At 35.6% G+C, this 18,247-nt stretch overlaps 1 protein-coding gene across 1 annotated transcript in view; it reads left to right on the top strand.

Moving 5' to 3' along the window:
- The first annotated feature begins 1,918 nt into the window (after positions 1-1,918).
- The window catches only part of LOC148955011 (TIP41-like protein), a 39,231-nt gene continuing 22,902 nt past the window's right edge, over positions 1,919-18,247 (top strand). The window contains exons 1-4 of the mRNA XM_089108022.1: positions 1,919-1,951; positions 9,059-9,205; positions 13,323-13,505; positions 15,545-15,776. Coding sequence (XP_088964148.1) covers positions 9,096-9,205; positions 13,323-13,505; positions 15,545-15,776 — 525 coding nt within the window. The 5' untranslated portion in view covers positions 1,919-1,951; positions 9,059-9,095. The remainder of the gene's footprint in view (positions 1,952-9,058; positions 9,206-13,322; positions 13,506-15,544; positions 15,777-18,247) is intronic.

Below are 18,247 nucleotides of genomic sequence, written 5' to 3'. Positions count from 1 at the left end.
ACAGTCAAATCTGCAAAAGTCACTTTTCCAGTTTGAAAAATTCTCTCAACATTCAGATTTACCCATTGCACCCACCAAGTCAAAAATAATCCAATTTCACCGGAAGCGAAACCATGTTAATGCAAAACTAACTCTAAATAAAACAACTATTCCAGAAGATAATAATATTAATTACCTAGGTCTCATGCTTGACCAAAAACTTAATTTCCACCTCCACATTTCAAACACAATAAAAAAATGTTATAGAAAAGCAAATATACTAAAAAGACTTCTTTCCACACCCTGGGGTTGTAAGGAGAAAACCTTACTCCAGTTTTATAAATCACATATAAGACCCCATATTGACTATGGGCTCATTGTCTATGGTGCATGTGCAAAGACCCAGATGCAAAAAATTGAAAAAATACGAAATGATATAATATATTTCATGTTTGGTCTTAGGAAACCCACAAGCACCAAGTTTCTGCTTATGGAGAGTGGATTAACAACAATAAGGGAGAGACGTAGGTTTTTCTTGATGAAACATCTTACAAAAATTGAATCAAATAGCTCACACACATTACATAATTGGTTAAGAAATCCAGCCATGTATAGAGGTATTGCAGATGAGTATGCCAATATTCAAAAGAAGTTCCCTGTACCAGCAAAATCTATTGCACCTACTTTCCCCCAATCCCCTCCATGGAATTGGTCATTTCCCATAATAATAAATACTGAATTTTCAAAATGGAATAAAGATTTAACCCCCATTGCTTTTGTCCAGAAAAAATTTGCAGAACTTAATACAATTACCTATAAAAATCACTTCCAAATATTTGTTGATGGGTCAAAAATGGATGAGAAAGTTGCAAGTGGTGTGTTCCTTCCTCACCTGAAAATTGCAATGGGAGAGAGATTATTTAATAATTTATCTATAATGTCTGCTGAGTTAAATGCCATAATCATGGCATTAGAACACCTTAAGCAAAACCAGCCTTTGATTGAAAATTCAAATAATATTATCATCTATTCCGACTCTTTATCAAGCCTTGAGTTGCTGGCCTCAGCTCCTCAATATAAGTTGGACATTGAGACTTATCATTGTCTCAGTATTATTGATAATCTTGCTTCAAGTGGCATAAAAACTTATTTTCAGTTCATTCCTAGCCACTCTGGCATAAGTGGTAATCATCAGGTTGATGAAATAGCAAAAATTTCTATAAATATTGACCAGCCGAGTGGGAGACCAATCCCAATTAGAAATATCTACCGATGGAGGCTATCAGATAATGATTTTAATAAAATTAATCCTATCCTTTCCCCTTTTCCCAATAAGTATCTTTCTAAAATTTATCATAGAATTCGTTCTGGAACAAATGGACTAAATTTCCTTGCATTCTCATATAAGCTTTCTAATTCAAGTTGTTCAAGTCCCCTGTCCCCTCTTTGCAGGCTTTGTAATATGAATAATGAAACAATTGACCATTGCCTATTTTGCAATTGACCATGCTGACGTCTGCACAACATACCTTGCTTTGTAAACTGTTAAAATACTTCAAACACCACAAAATCCCACTTTCAGCCAAGAGCCTAGCCAACTGTACCTGCACACAGAGCATTTAAATCGACATCTATCATCTTATATTTGAACTCCTAGAGTCGAAAGATCTGCTGAAAGATATCTGAATATATCTAATAAATATGAGGCAATCAAGCCAGTAGCTCTGTAGCCCACAGAGTGAAGCAAAAGGAAAAGGGCTAAATAGTTATACTGAAAAGCCCGCCTGCTGTTAAATAGAAGAAGAAGGAAAACTCCTTGTCATTGTCTAGTGTCCACAGAGCTGCAAACTCAAACGCTTCTTAGATTCAAGGCCAAGTTTAAGCTTCTGCAACGCTACCTATTTTAAGACTTCGAAGGCAAAATTTTAAAGTGTCTGCATGTTGCTCTTTGTTTAACCCTTCAGAATATTGGGTATAAGCCTAGGGTTGCAGCAGTACATAAGGAAACATGTTAAGAAAACAATTTTTACTTCATAATATGTAGAATAATCATAGTTAACACATTTTGCATGTAGCCTTGCTATACTTTACCCCTTCCCCCCCCACACAATGTGCAAATATTACCTTAAATCGCACTTGCCAGCAATAGGACGAATCCTGTGTAATAAGAGAGTCATGCATACTCCTGCCATTTACCCGTGCCCCAGCCATTTAAACATTTGCCTCTCAATTACTTGGACTATCTGTCTTGGCTTTTCTCTGTCTACAATTACCCTGCCCAGTCTTGATGCAACCTATGCAGCCTATTGCCCAAAATACTTGATAACTATAATTTGAAACAAATGGACTTGAGCTTATCACGCTTGAAATTCTTCTCCACTGTCTTCTATTTTCTGTTTTCCCTATTTTTTTTTTTTTTAACTGAATCCCATCCAAGAAACAATGGTGCATACATGCTTGGTTTTAGTTATAGATTTTTTTTAGTTGGTAAAATTCTACTTTAGTTACTTTTGACTATCTTGGAAAGGGGTTAGGTTAAGAAAATGAAACTTTCAGGGATGGGTCTACAGGCTAAAAATATGTCCTGGGAAGCTATTTCAAAGTACCTACCTCCACTCCTTCTCCCTCTAGAGGGTCCCAACCTTTGATGACCTTTAAAAATATGTGAGTTATAAAAGTAAAACCTTGAAAAATAGATCTTCTGCTTAAATGAAGTACAACAAAATTGTTTTCAGCTTCACAACTGTGCTCAATCCCAATTATAAGGCTTTAAATATATGCAAATACATTTCCTAAATTTTGGAAATAAACTATTTATATGTCTTAAAATTCTGCTCAAATAACTGAAATTGCATTTTCAGAGCTAGGCTAAAGCCAGAGAAAAAGAAACTGATAACTGAAAATTAAGGTAAAATGTTGTTTTTTCAAAATTTGAATAGGTATAGATCTATCATGTAGACAAATTTCAGGACCCTCTAGAGGGAGATGCAGTAGAGGTGGGTAGGCCTAATGCAAAATATCTTCCTAGGGCATACTTTAGCCTGTAGACCCATCCCTGAAAGTCTCATTGTCCTAACCTAACCCCTTCCCAAGATAGCCAAAAGTAGCTAAAGTAGAATTTTACCTTTTAGTTTAGTTATGGATTTAGGTCAAAGTGCAACCAAGCATGATGAGAATTCAAAAGAAAATGTCAATTGAGCCAAAAAGATGTCATGCTAACTTTCCAGATGTACTCTAGGCAGGCATGCCTTTCCAAAAACTAACCTGACAAGTATGTGTCCAATAAGAGTCATGCATACTCCTGCCATTTACCCGTGCCCCAGCCATTTAAACATTTGCCTCTCAATTACTTGGACTATCTGTCTTGGCTTTTATCTGTCTACAATTACCCAGCGGCTTGATGCAACCTATTGCAAAATACTTGATAACTTCAATTCAATATATAGTCCAAATTATATATTTTCAATCGGTTTTGCCACCTGTAACTTGTTTTCCAGTTTTAATTTATCACAGTTGATTCAATTTATAGGTACATGGGTTGCTAACAATATGAAAGATGCTAACAATAGCCTATGAAAGAGTAGGGCAAGACAGCCTACCCAGTAGTCAGACAGCTAATCATCCCCTCAATATTTAAATCACTATTAAATCTCTATTATATCACCTAGAAGGCGTTTCATCATTAGATTTGTCCAATTGTCTGAATAGCCCAAGTATGAGATAGCTTGAATGTTTAGACCATAGCCTATAGGCTACAACACTAACAATTTTGGTAAAATTCTACTTTAGCTACTTTTTGCTATCTTGGTCAGGTGTTATGTTAGGAAAATAAAAGGTAAAATTTTACTTTAGCAACTTTTGGCTATCTTGGAAAGGGGTTAGGTTAGGAATATCCACTCTTTGACTATTGGAAAAACATAGTTTATAAGGGCAACATTTATTGTCAACTAGTTGGCAAATGTAAGTGTTGCTGAGGAAAAGTTATTAGTCAACTAGTTGGAAAAATTAAGTTTTGCTGGAAAGAAGTTATTAGGCTAGTCAACTAGTTGGCAAATTTATATTTTTCCTATACAGATGGGCCAAATTTTCCAACTAGATGACTAAAATGTTTTTAATTATAAGGAGATTGGATAGTACCATTCTATATAAGCTTATAAACTAATTTTTTCCAATAGTCAAAGGGTGGTGTCCCTTAGGTTAGGAAAATGAAACTTTCAGGGATGGGTGTACAGGTTAAAGTATGTCCTGGGAAGGTATTTTGAAGTACCTACCTCCACTCCTTCTTCCTCTTGAGGGTCCTGACCTTTGAGGACCTTTAAAATCTGTGTGTTATAAAAGTGAAACCTTGCAAAATAGATGAAGTACAACAAAAATTTTTTCAGCTTCACAACTTTGCTCAATCCCAATTTATAAGGATTTAAAGATATACAAATACATCTCCAAAATTTTGAAAAAAAAATTCATATTGCTTAAAATTCTACTGAAACAACAGGAACTGCATTTTCAGAACTAAACCTAGAGAAAAAGAAACTCATAATTGAAAATTAAGGTAAAATGTTGTTTTGTAAAAGGTAGGTACTTCAAAATACCTTCCCAGGACATACTTTAGTCTGTAGATCCATCCCTGAAAGTTTCATTTGGTAAAATTGTACTTTAGTAAGTGTTTATCTGAAGCTTAGTACTTTGTGTATTACCCTAATGGTAACCACTATGACCCCTTCATAATGAAGTCAGACACAGAAAAATCCTTTTCAGAATTATTTACTGTTTCATTCCAATGCGCCCCTATCCTTAAGATTTACATTTTCTGTATAAAATAAAGTAAGAATTTTGATGCTATAATGTTTTCTGTGGAATTTCTGCATATAACCAAGGGTTTGCAGCCCATAAGCTTTTTTTGTATGAAGGCAAAAATATATTTTTCAATATTTACAGAGAGGGTTTTTGTTTAAATTTTTTCAATAAATATACAAAAAAATGTTATTTTTTCAATGAACAGACCAAAAAAAGATTTTTTCAAGGTAGGGATGGGTAAATGCCTCTCCAATTCATACAATGTTCTAGCTGCCTAATTGTATTAATGTTTATCTGAGACTTAATTCACACAAAGTGTTCTTTACAACCTTGATAGGGGAGCATTCTCCTCTTATCATCCATATTAAAAGCTTAGTCCAAATATTCTTTTCTAAATGGGGGAGGGGATGTTAGTGGCTAGTTCTCCTCCACTTTTTTTTGCAAAGATCTCATGGAAATATCTTAAGTTTCAATCCTAAAAATTCACTTATGATGGATTGGGTGCCCCCCCCCCCAACAAAAAAACGCTGACCTTCCAACCTACCCAAAAAATCTGGTGTGTACCAAGGCAATAATGCATAACAATTAGTAATTCTATAGATAGATTCTACATTATAGCCCCTCATTTTGTATGGCCTGTGTATAATCTCAGGGACAAATGTGGTAACCTTTGAAACTGGGAGGCTGTTATAGCTTTTTAATAGTTTCTTAGCCGATTGACTGTCTCAGAATTATTGCTTGATGATATTGTGGCCCTGTTTGGGCCAAAATTTCTGTTTTAAAGCACAACATGGCAGAAATTAGCACTTAACTATGGTAAGATCTTAAATGTGTAGGCTGTATACATATATACTGTACCTTCTCAAATATTCATAATAATTTTTATTGTCACCAAAATTCAAATTTTTTTAGAGTTTTAGTGGCTATACAAACATTTATTGTTTACCTTACTTACTGTTTGCTACCATGAACTGCTTGACATGTTCTTCTAGGCCCAAGAGCATATTGTCACTCTTCAAAAAAAAAAAAAATATATTCAAACAAGAAAAAGTAAAATACTCAAAAATATGGTATTCACTGCCTAAAAAGACTATTCACAAAAAAAAATTATATTCAAACAAGAAAAAGTAAAATACTCAAAAATATGGTATTCACTGCCTAAGAAGGTAAAGTTCTTAAAAAAGGGGGTTTTAGCTATCTTGGGAAGTGGCAGAGCTGGGTTAATAAAAACATTCAGGAAAGAGCCTATCCCTGGGAAGTTGTGCTCTGGGAAGGTAGCCTACTGATCTTTGGTGAACTTGATTGACACAAATGGAAACAGCTTCTACAGCCCAACAAAAGCATTTTGAGCTTCATGATTTTGCTAAATGTTGATTTATAAGGCTTATAAAATTCTTATAATCTTTTCAATGTTCTACCTGTAATCTTTTCAATGTTCTATTAAAATGATTCTTACCTTGATAAAACTCAGATTTGGCTAAGAATTCAGCTGAAATCATGGTAACTACTTTGCCAGGACTTAAATTGAAAGAGAAGCAGACTCTAGGTTAAATTTGAAGTTCCTTTAATCAAATTATCAAAGCCATAGTACTTTTAGTTTTGGTAGATAATAGCAAGATATTCCATGTTTTTTTGTTTTGGCCTTAGGAATCTTACCACCATACCTTTGGAATTGGGATTTCTGATCCTGGAATCTGAGTACTGAATGTCAATCTGCAGAATCAAGATATATGCACCTTGAGTCTTAGTGCTAGAAACCTCTCATCAACATTTATACTAAACTAAAAGGTCAAAATTTACATCAACTTTCAAGCAATTCCAGTATATTTGCATTGGACTTAGAAAGTTATTCAAAGTAACTAAATACGTTTTTTGTACTCAGGAAGTTAGGTTCCAGAACTTCAAAATTGGAACTTCTGGTCAGAAAAGTCAGCCAGCAGACTAATGGCAATACACACCTGGAGTCCTAAAACTTTCATGGAATTTTGGGTATATTTGCTTATGACCCAGTACTTTAACCTTCAGAACTTGGACATTGGGACTTCTGGTCCTGAAAGTCAGCCAGCAGGCTAATGAGGAAATGCACCTGGAGTCCTTAAACTTTTAGAAAATTTCTGGTATATATGCTTAGAACCCAGGAAGTTAACCTTCAGAACTTCGAAATTAAGGTTTCTGGTCCTAGAGTCTGAGTCCTGAAAGTCAACCTGCAGAGTCAAGAGGATGCATGCCTGAAACCCCAAAACTAGAAATGCTTCATCAGTATTTACAGAAAATCAACAGGCAAAAGGGACATATTTTTTTTCATGGTTTGAAGTGTTATATAACATGATACAAGAGGAAAAATAGGCTTCTGGACCTGTATTTAAAGCTATCTAAAACTTACAGAAGTCTACAGCATACAATTATTTGTGCATATTAATTCTGTCTTTCTATTCAGAAAACCACTATCTTTCGAAGGAAATGAAGCTTGTCTTGGAAACTTCAGTTATAGATTCATTTTAACATTTTGCAAAAAATTGCTTTGAAAAATATCAGAATTTGAAGTAAAAAAAAAAAAAAAAAAAAAAAATCAGAAACATAAAAGTGGATGCTTTCCTGTTCAGAAAAACAGACTTGCCCATGAAATTACTTGCCTACTCTTGCCTTTTTGGGAACTGAATTGAGTACAATAGCTTTGGTTTTCATCCAGATATTATTTACTTCACCTTAAATTTCATTATTCAGGCATAAATAAATGGCTCTTTTTGTAAAGCCTGACTGTATTGACTTCAAAGTTGAGGACCCTGGGGAATTCCAGTGTAGACACCACTGCTTCTACTCCAAGTCCTTGTCCACTCCTTGCTTGAATGACTCCAGGGTTTGAGAGTGGATGTTTTGATTTCTCAGGGAGGTCCAGGGCAGAGCATCACAGTTGAGATAGAAGGGGGAAGGATCTTTCCATGGAGGAATTTTTTATGAGGGAAGGGAATTTTCCTTAGAGGGGGAGCTGAATTTCCAAGCATTATTTAAAAACGATCAGAAACTAAATAAAAAAAGGAGTTTTTTCAACTGAAAGTAAGGAGCAACATTAAAACTTTAAGCAAACAGAAATTATTATGTATATGAGGGGGGGGGGGTCGCCCCTTGTCAATTTGCCACCTTGCTCTTTATGCTAAAGTTTTTTTTGTACTTTTAAAAGAGCTGTTTATTCTTATTAGATGTCCTTTGTGATTCAGGAGTAATTCTTAAAGAATTGAGACAGAATTCGAACTTTAGCATAAAGAACAATGTATTGACGAGGGGGTGACCCCCTCATATATGTAATAATTTTTGCTCATTTTAGGTTTTAATACTACTCCCTACTTTCATTTGACAATTTTTTTTTTATTTTTTATTTAATTGCTACCTAGAAGTGCACTTTTATTTATGGTTTATGTAAATCAGTGCATAAGCCATTGTCTAGGTGATAACCCTGGTTCTTTTTGAAACAAGAAATGCAACTTGCTTAAAGCCAACAGAAGATTCTCAAGCAAAATGGAGAATGTATTGTTGATTGATATGTGTTGTTATTATTTAAGTAACCTTTTTTAAAAGACAAACAAAACGCTTATGAATTCGCAACAACCAAATAGTTTTATTTAGTTGCAATTTAAACTAAAGAAGCTTACCAGGATTTAAGGCCTTTGGTATAATTTTTTGGTAAGATTGGAGGAATAAAGAAAATAAGTTGTATTGTAAAATGTTGAAGCAATAGTTTATAACTTAAGCTCATTTTTCAAAACAAAGTGGGGCTTAAATCCTTATATTCTTATACCCACACTAGTGCCCTAAATGTTACAGCAAGTCATATGTGGGAGCTTTTTTACTAGTTAGTCATTTATTACATCTTTATGTTTAGTTTTGATTTAATGTGAAACTGAGTGGTTAACACGCTAGACTTGAAATCCTTTGTCTGTGAGGACAAGGGTTCAAGTCCTGGTGTTGCTGGTTGTTTGGTTTGGTACAGAGGTCAGTGGCGTGAATCAGCAAGCTTAGCCTGAGTCGTCCCAGCTCTAAATGCGTACCTGGAGAAATATGTGGAAGGTAAACAGGAAGGGTGTGTGAAAGCACAGGATGGCTGGACCCCAACCCACCATTGCACTTCCTGGCTGAAGGTCCATGGAACAGAGATCAGCACTGCCAGTAGGGACTATAAAGTCCAATGCTGCTGTCTTTAAATTTCTTTTTTACTTTTTTATGGATGGCTGATATTTAACAAATGTTCTACTTAGTTGATTCAAGTGTTGATTGCTGTTTTCTTTTTCAGAAACTTATGCTTGAGAAACTTGTTAAAAGCTGAAAAAATGAAAACTTTAGAATATAGTTTCCACAATTGGATTATTACCACAACCAAGAGTCATATTCTTCCTTCGAAATGCTCATGCCATGAGGATATCCAATGTACTGTGTGTAGGTATGTCAAATTTAGTTGTGGGTCTTTTATTTTTAATCATATGTTCTAATTCATAGAAAAAAAAGCTGGGGAACAAAACACAAAATGAAGTTCAGAGAAGAAAAATGTCTCATGAAAGTTTTGTGTGTAAAAGCATAACTTGTGTTTTGACAGCTTCTCTTAGAGCTAAAAGTATTTTATATGTATAAATGGTATTTTCACACAAAACCTGCCAAGAAATTTGAAAACTGCCTAGTAGCATGCTACTTTGCTTCAGCACTTTTTGCACATCTGCCTATGAATGGCTGAATACTGTTGTTTTATTTGGGATTGTAGTACTGATAAATCAGGTTCGACTGTCTTTAAGCAATACTGCCTCTTTCTGTTCCTGATTTTAAGTCTCAAATGGTGTCTATAAGAGGCTTATTTTTGAATTGAAAGTTTGGGTGGGATCACAAATATTCCTAGCTCCCCCTTTCTTGTCCCATATGGATGTTTATATGTTTCATTATTAGAATAAAACCATCACCACTCCCAAAACCAAATGACCTATCTTACATTTTCGTAGTTTTACGGGAGTTACTCCAAGTATAATAATCACAACCATCTTAATTTTCTTTTAGAACTTTCCCTTCATAATGACACATAAACCTTTCCACTTTAGAAAGTTCGGATAATCGGAATTTGAGGGGTCGAAGGCAGATAAAGTGTTGAACAGAGGCATATTTTGCTTGAAACGTTGGTCCATCTCACTCGTGAAACGGTCTCTTACCTCAAAGTACAGAAGTTTACCGGAGTCTGATTGAGCTGGCTGACTGGTATTGCCTTTACCGGTTGTTGAGTTTGAAAGAAAGTCATTGAGACGAATGGAAATGGCTTGACTTCTCTTGCTTCAAGCACTGGCTTTAGATTGTGGAAATTCCGATTCCTGGATATCGTTTAAAGCCAAGAATTCGGATATGTTTTTGCTTAAGTTGTTCCATTCGTTATCATTTTTTAGCTTTTTTAGAGTCTCATATGTCCCAGAAATCAGTGCAAGTGCCTTATAAATCAACAGACTTTCGGTTTGAAGTTGCTCTGATAAGCAATTTTCAATGACTAATACTTCTTCCATTATATGCAAAGTTGAGACAAAAGAGGCAGAGCTGATTTTGTCCAGTAGTCCTTTTGCCTCTCACGGTGCCTTGCCATTGGAACTATCAGAGACTGTGGCAAGCATAGCAACAATACAGTCAAATCTTGCCTGCACCTTCGAAATAGAGCAGACTACGTAAAATAAGCGTGTCTAGATGTTCCTCTCAAGCTCCAAGACTTTTTGCCCGCTAATACGCTGGGATTCCACAAATAGCTCGTGTCGAGTATTGCTGCATGATATAAATGCGTTAAGTCTTTGCACCACAGAGACAAATTCTGAGAGTTTGCTGATATTTTATAGGTATTCTGTCAAAACCAACTTTACTCTGTGGGCGTGACAGTGGACATAAACTGCATGAGGTACCATATCCCTAAACATTGCCTGAACTCCGTTATATTCCCCACTCATAACAGATGCGCCGTCATAACATTGGACAATACACTACATCAAATCTACACCATACTTTCCTATAGTTTCACAAATCGAGGTGGATAAGCTCTCGGCGTCTAATTTGTACATGTGATAGCAGCTGATTGGTCGCTCCACTACTTTTCCATTTGATATGTACCTGAGTAATTTTTCTTTTCTAGAAACATATTTTATCTCGTTGGGAAGAATAGCAAAGTAATTAGCTGATTTTACTTCTGAAATAATGTCTTGAGGCAAAGCATTTCCTATCACTGTAACTGCGCCATTTTGGTACTGATGGCTGCAATAGTGACCATATCGGCGCTGTAACTGGGTGTTCATCTTTTCGTTGCCTTTAGACTTTTCCTCCATCAATTCAAGCAAATTACCCCGGTTTGCAGATGTTTCTGATTCGTCATGACCCGTCAAAGCAAGACCCTGGCGGCCAAGAAAGCAAATAGCGCGAAAAATGGACTTTACATGATCTCTATTTTCCTGAACCTCTTGAGATCTGGATTGAATTAAGGCATTCTCAGTAGATTTCGAGGTATCACTACTTTTTGTCTTAAATTCCGTCCATGCTGACATACAATGCCTGTGTATTTCAGAACCATCATGTTGCTTTGATAGAGCAGAACTGTCTTTCCATTTGCAAAATCCTGACTCAATGAAAGCCCCTTTTCCAGTAGTTTCTCCAACCCTTAGAGTCCCCATAGAAAAATGGCGACAAGCAAAACAAAACACGGAATTCAAGTTTTTTGAATATTCAATCCATTCATAAGTCTTATAGTAATCTGCACTGAATTTCCTACCGTTAGAAGTGGAAGCCGGATATCTCTCAAGAATAGGTGAGCGGTTTTGTCATGACGCGTCACAGAGATATCTGAGAGAGCTTTTTGAGTGCTACTACTATTGGAACTCGCAAGGGGTTCAGAGATTTAGACCAAACTTTCATGTTGATCTGAGCCAGTTATTGTTCCGCTTGTTTCCGAAGGACTGTCATAGGTGGGTGAATTTATCTCCACTGAACCGACACTTTGAGCGCTGTCACTATTGCCAGTTTCTTCATTTTTCCTCTGCATTTCAGCGTAAAAAAATCCAAAGTTTGTTGTCGCTTTTTACTCATAATTTGATTACAAACTCTACACAAGAAACAATAAAGAAATACTGACCAACCGACGTTTAGTTTTGAATAAACCCTACCCAGAAATCACATTTCCAGTCGTAGATGGGTAATAAAATAGCCTAGATGCACTTTTAGACATTTCAAAACAAGATTGTCTCCTAATGGTAGAATTAGGGTAGTAGAGGAGTGGGAAAGACGGGACATTTCAAAGCAAAGTCATCAAAAATTAACAGTGCTATTTAATAGCTGTGCAAAACCATGCACAGGGGCGAAAAATAAAATGACCAGTTAGCCAGTCTTGCTGGTTTAATATAGCACATAACTAAAACAGAAAATAGATGTGAAATATAAATGAAAGTTAATTTTCAAAGTCTAGTGGGCCCCTAATTGGAGCCTCTGAATAAAAGATGGCATAGTTATAACAAAATTGCAATGACCAACTATTGGGGTCAAAACTTGTTATCCCACCGTCGTATACACGCCCTATCAGAGGTATAGGCCCTAGCTCCGATTTAAATGCTATGATTTTTGTGTTTCTTTTTAATTAGTTCTCTGTTATTTTGCTGTTTTGGCAAATCAAAAATAGCAGTGTTTAAAATAGTGGAGGTCTGAATAAACTTCCACTATTTTTCCAAACTTATCCTTTTTATGGCGCAAAGCAACTTCCGTTTGCAATTTGGCTAGCTGCACTCTGAAAGCGAGTATTTTTACTTGTCTTTTTGGTTTTACTAGCTAATGGTGCTTGATTCTGTTTTTTGAATGTTTTTGGTCTGTTTTTGAATGTTGATAAATGCGAATATTTAGTTTTTAATCCCAAATCATCAGCTCACAATTTGTCCTGTGGATCCTTAGTAATTCGGAATGTTACGAATTTACGGTGGTTAGGAATTATTATCTGTTGTACAGTCACTTTTTTGCGACTTCAAGTTCTGAGAGATGTTAAAGAAAAGTTGAAGATCGGATATGCCAAAATTGTACCTAACCGTGGAAATATTCACGCCTAGCTTTAGCTAAAATGTATTCCACATATTGTGACCACTCTGTCTTGTTTTTAAATGGAATGTATTCGTTATTGAATAAGAATGATTTGCGCCAGATCCGTATCGCTTATTTTAGATATTATAAATATTTACTGTAACTCCCCACTTGATATAGCAATACACATAATGTTGGGAAGTATCGTGCTACTGATATTATCCAATCGTTTGAATTGCTTACTATTAATTTAACAAGACATGCCTTGGTGTCCCTAGGCCCAAACCATAATATTATCCCTGTGTTTTTGTCAGTGATTAAGGTTTAAGTTATCTTTGTTTCTTTGTATTTGGACTCAGGAAGATGACCTATAGAACTTCGAAAGTCTGGAATGCCCCTAGTAGATCTGCCGCCCCCCCCTTAAGACTCCCATTAATTTGACGCCAGTTGTGCTCTTTGCTTGTTTTCAGCTAATATACCCAACACTTTTTTAGGTATTCCAGCGAGTTGACACTGCCATCTTTGCCAGATATGATATTCAGCGATAATATTCTAAAAATTGAGCATAAGGACTTAAAATCGGGCATATTTTTCAATACACTGGATGCCTTGAAGAAAGTTAATGATAAAGAAGATGACATAAAAGTGGCCATCTCTAAGGCTTGGTCAAGAGCAAAGTAGGTGACATCTATGTTCTATTTTTTTTGCAAAATGTGAGTTCTTTGAACTTCTAAAAAATAATATAATTTGATTATCCAGGAAGGTTTCCTAATACAACCTACTTTGATAAAATCAAAAATACAATATTCTTGTTCGTGCTAGCCACATTTTTCGCATGATAGTTTTCTTTCGCTAAAATAGCAGAAAGCCATGGAGCGATTCTGAAAATATCATTACATTAAGCTCAAGAAGTTTGATACGAAACGTCTGCTAATTATTATTCAACATGAGAAGGTTGAATTTTGTTTATCAATAGATTTATAGTTTTTTTTAGCTGTTGAAACCCTTTGCATGAGACAAATTTATGTGATGGAAGATTACCTTTAACAAAGAAAGCTTTTTCCGAAAAAGAAGTTTTTCAAAGATAAGTAAAGACCCTAAACCATATTAGAAAGAAGAAATAAAGTCGTTTAATAATTCAAAATTAAAACGACCAGAAATTACTACCAATTAATAAATGAAACCCAAAACGAACAGAATCACATCAAACATAAACGTAACAAGTACGGATATAGACGAACAAATAAATCCTAAAACGAGTTGACGCTAAAATGAAACGTCAAATCAAACTTGAAAGGAACATAAATTACTGCAAACAGGACAGCACACTATTATAAACTGCTTAAGGTTAAGTTGGTGCCTACACGGATGAAACCGATACCCGTCCAGCCTGTACAATTAAACCACGCAATTCAACCTTGTACAATCAAATTCTCTTCTTCACTAAACGTTTATACTTAAGTTCTCCTTTTTAGTCCTAGACCAAAGCATCAAAATTTAAATACCCGAAATACCTAATAAGGCTGTTGGGTGATTTAAAAGAGAGCTTCGTGTGGTGTCTTAATGATGCATTGCAAGAGATAATCGTAAGAATGAAGCTCAAAGGTGAAAATATATCATAAGATGGGGACACTGCACCGTCATTTACCACCGTGAAATATCAGGTGTCTGAAATCAAACGTGGCCGTACAAGTTTGGGCCAAAACTACTAGATCGCTAAAGTTCACCATATGATGCAAAAAGACCATTGAATCGAAGTGGTAGTGATAACACCTCCATCTAGATGTATTTAAGGCCTCCATATTTGCACCCTCCTACATTTAAAACCTAGACTGCATCCAATTCTTTACTAAAAATACAACCTAGGTAAATGAAACAGTCCCATCGATGGACCTACTCATTATCCAACATCACCACTTCTTCTTCACTTGTTCCTAGTCTTAGCGACAAATGGTCGCTAAGAAGTGATGGCTGAAGCTACAAATATGTACATATAATGTGCTTATTGCATCGAAAAATTGAATCCAAATATATTGTTAAAGAACGATATATTGTATCTTGCTGTATCTTTAACTTGAAACCTCTGCTCTAGGGTTCCTGAAGTCCCTAATATTTAGACCTTGAAAGTATATTTTTTATCAGCATCATACACTTTTAGAATAAAGAATAGAAAAATGTATGCTAGATTCATAGAACGTAGTCTCCCTGCGTTGCCTACCGTCTTTTATCAATTCAGACCAAAAATCTGTTAGAATAAATATTTTCAGCGCTTTGCTGGTGCAGTTTAAGCTCAATAGGTCTGAGTTTGAGTGCCTATTTGCTGCTTAATTATTTTTTTAGACAACGCTGCCTTTTCATTTAAAGAAAAATACAAACGATATATCCTAGACAAAAAGGCTTTTTTGTTTTTCTTTTTGTTTGTTGTATAGCGCTTGTTGTGTTTTTCTTTACATACTTTGTTTAGGCTAGTTTTTTTCTGTTGACAAAGGCATCCGGTTGTGAAGCCGAAATATTTGGACTTTCATATTTATTTTCTCTTGTCTTTTTAATAAATAGAATATAAGAATCGGTGAGTTTAGGGTTATTTTGGGAACCTGATTTCCCCCACACTATTAGACTCCAAATTTTATGGAGAATCCAAACGTTTATTTGAAGGCAATCCCTTATCTTATCTTTTTTTTTGTATTGTTTTTTATTTTTATTTTTTTTTTTTTAGCCTCAGTGCATCATTGGAGGTGGCCCATGAAGTATCTAATCCATTCGACTGGACCTTTACAACAGATTACCAAGGAACACTATTTGGCGATAACTTACAAATTGCACCAACAGACAAATCTATTGACTTGAATAAGTTGAAAGAAAAAGAGACTATTTTGTTTTTTGATGAGATTCATCTCTATGAAGACGAATTGGCTGACCACGGGTGTTCCTCATGTATTGTAAAAATTGTAAGTTAGTCACAGTATGTTTCTTTCATACTTTAGTGGTTTTTACATCCGTTACAAAGTAGACGCCTTGGTAGCCTAAAATTTAGTATTTCGGTGTTTTAACTGGTCCCTGAAGAACCATCCTATAGTTCGTTTCAGGATTGTGTCCTATTATCGGGGATTATAATCCCCCATGATAGAACCTGTTTACACATATGTTTTGTGAAAAAATAGAGCTTATAAGAGATTAAAAAAAAAACGGACAAGTTTTTCAACTGAAAGTGTGGAGCAACATTAAAACTTAAATCGGACAGAAAACGTTATGTATATGAGGGGGGCTGTCCCTTCTTCAACCCTCACTCTTTACGCTAAAGTATTAAAGCTCTTTAAAAATACTTGTCATTCAAAATCAACGGCCCTTGTGTTTGAGTAGTCTTTCCTAAAGAATCAAGACGAAAAGTCAAACTTTAGCTTAAAGAGCAATGGTTGAGGAAGGGGTAGCCTCCCTTATATACAGAATAATTTCTCTAAGTTTTAAGTTTTAATGTTCTTCCTTACTTTCAGTTGAAAAAAACTTGTTTAAAAGAAATGTAATTTCTGATTGTTTTTCGGATCATGCCTGGAAATCCCCCCTCCCTCCCGAGTAATATTTCTCATGGAAAATTCCCCGGAGACTTTCCTTTCCACAAAAATTTTCCCCTTGGAAAATTCCCCCCTCTCCGCAGAAAAGTACCCGACTAATTTTGGTATTTTCCCAATAACAAATACAAAATGGGAGTAATATGGGGCATTTGCGTAACTTACAACCCTTTCCCCAGAAACTATGGAGGGTCATGTCGTCAACAAAAGCATAGTTACTAGACCTTTTGACTGTGCTGAATGAAATGGCTATCTTAAACTTTGATCGTATGTCTTTGAGAAAAATGGGCGTGGAAGGGGGGCTGAGTGCCCCCCAATATTTTTGGTCACTTGAAAAAGGCTCTAGAACCTGTGATTTCCTTTCAAATGAGCTATCTCCTGATTTCCTAGGACCATGGGTTCGAGATCACCCCTGAAAAAAGAAAAAAAAATACAAACAATCAAAAACGCATCCGTCTTCTGCAAAAAAAAATACAAATTCCACATTTTTGTAGATAGGAGCTTGAAACCTCTACAGTAGGGTTCTCTGATATGCTGGATCTGATGACATGATTTTCGTTAATATTGCTTCACTTTTTGGGGTCATTTCCCCCCTTTTTTGAAAATGAGGCAAATTTTCTCAGGCTCGTAAATTTTGATGGATAACATTAAACTTAAGGAATTGTATATATTTGGAATCAGCATATAAAGTCAATTCTTTTGATGTATCTATGTTACAAAATTCCGTCTTTTTAGAGTTTGGATTACTATTAGGCCGAGTCGCTCCTTACTTACAGTACATTACCACGTACACAGTACAGCATATAGCACGAACTGTTTGATCAAAATGAACTTATATGTCTTTTATGTTATAAAGCAATCTAGGTTGTTTTTCGTGATCAGGGATTTATAGCTTGTATACCTTAATAGGTAAAAAATTTGAAATTTTTTTTCCCAATATGGAGACTTAAAACGGAGAAGAATCCGAAGACTCGGAATGGGATAAGTTAACTGAGCCTCGTAAATTATTCAATAGTTCTTTTTTTTAAGAAAAATAAGATGGTTTTTACCCCAAAGAAACAAAACCAAACTGTGCTTGTTTCGGGGACTATAGAAAATTCTAAGGAATCTTCTCATTCTGGACTTGTTCAGAATATAGATTTATCTTTCCGAATACCCCGGATTGGATTTTTTGATGATCTAGATCTCTAGGGAATAGCACTGAAAATGTTCGGAATCCCGGAATCTCGGAAATTTTTTTGAATCTTTTGATTTTGCGAAATTTCTATGCGTATAATACGTGAGCTCAAAACTGGACTGAGCTAAGAAGGGGGGGGGATTTCAGATTGTTATAATCTCAACATATACCAGAAGAGGGTGTCAGATGTTTGTAAGACTTGATGGACAAGTAATAGTAAGTGTCCTAGTTGTACCTTCTTGTTCCCTAGATACAATTCAACCTTTATGGGAGAGAAAGAGAAAGATCTGATCCAGTTTCAGGGTCTGAACTACTTCAATATCTGCAGAGTACCTACATTTGGTCTGAACGTCTGATCGGCTTCCAGACTAATCCGACCTCTGAAAAGTATGTTTGTCATCTGTTTCATAAATAACTATCAGAAGAAGTAGATAAACCCTAATGTTTGCCAGTAGAGTAATAGCTAATGTTTTAGTCGTGCCTCACGAGTCTGGGGCCAATCCTCCCCCTGTGAGGTAGAAAAGTCCCTAAAATATAAAATTTGTGCCATCACAATATCCATTAAAAAGTTCTCAGAGCTTTACAAAACCTAGACGAGAGTTATAAGTGATGTGCTGTCTCAGCCACTTCGAGTTCAGGGGATGATTCGCCCTCTGAAGGGAGGAGAAAGGGCTAC

This window comes from Artemia sp. Qi Xiang Cuo, chromosome 2, assembly GCF_049724085.1.
Source record: "Artemia sp. Qi Xiang Cuo chromosome 2, ASM4972408v1, whole genome shotgun sequence".
Lineage (NCBI taxonomy): Eukaryota > Metazoa > Arthropoda > Branchiopoda > Anostraca > Artemiidae > Artemia > Artemia sp. Qi Xiang Cuo.
The sequence above is the reverse complement of the archived record's forward strand: the minus strand, read 5'-3'. Positions and strand labels throughout refer to the sequence as shown.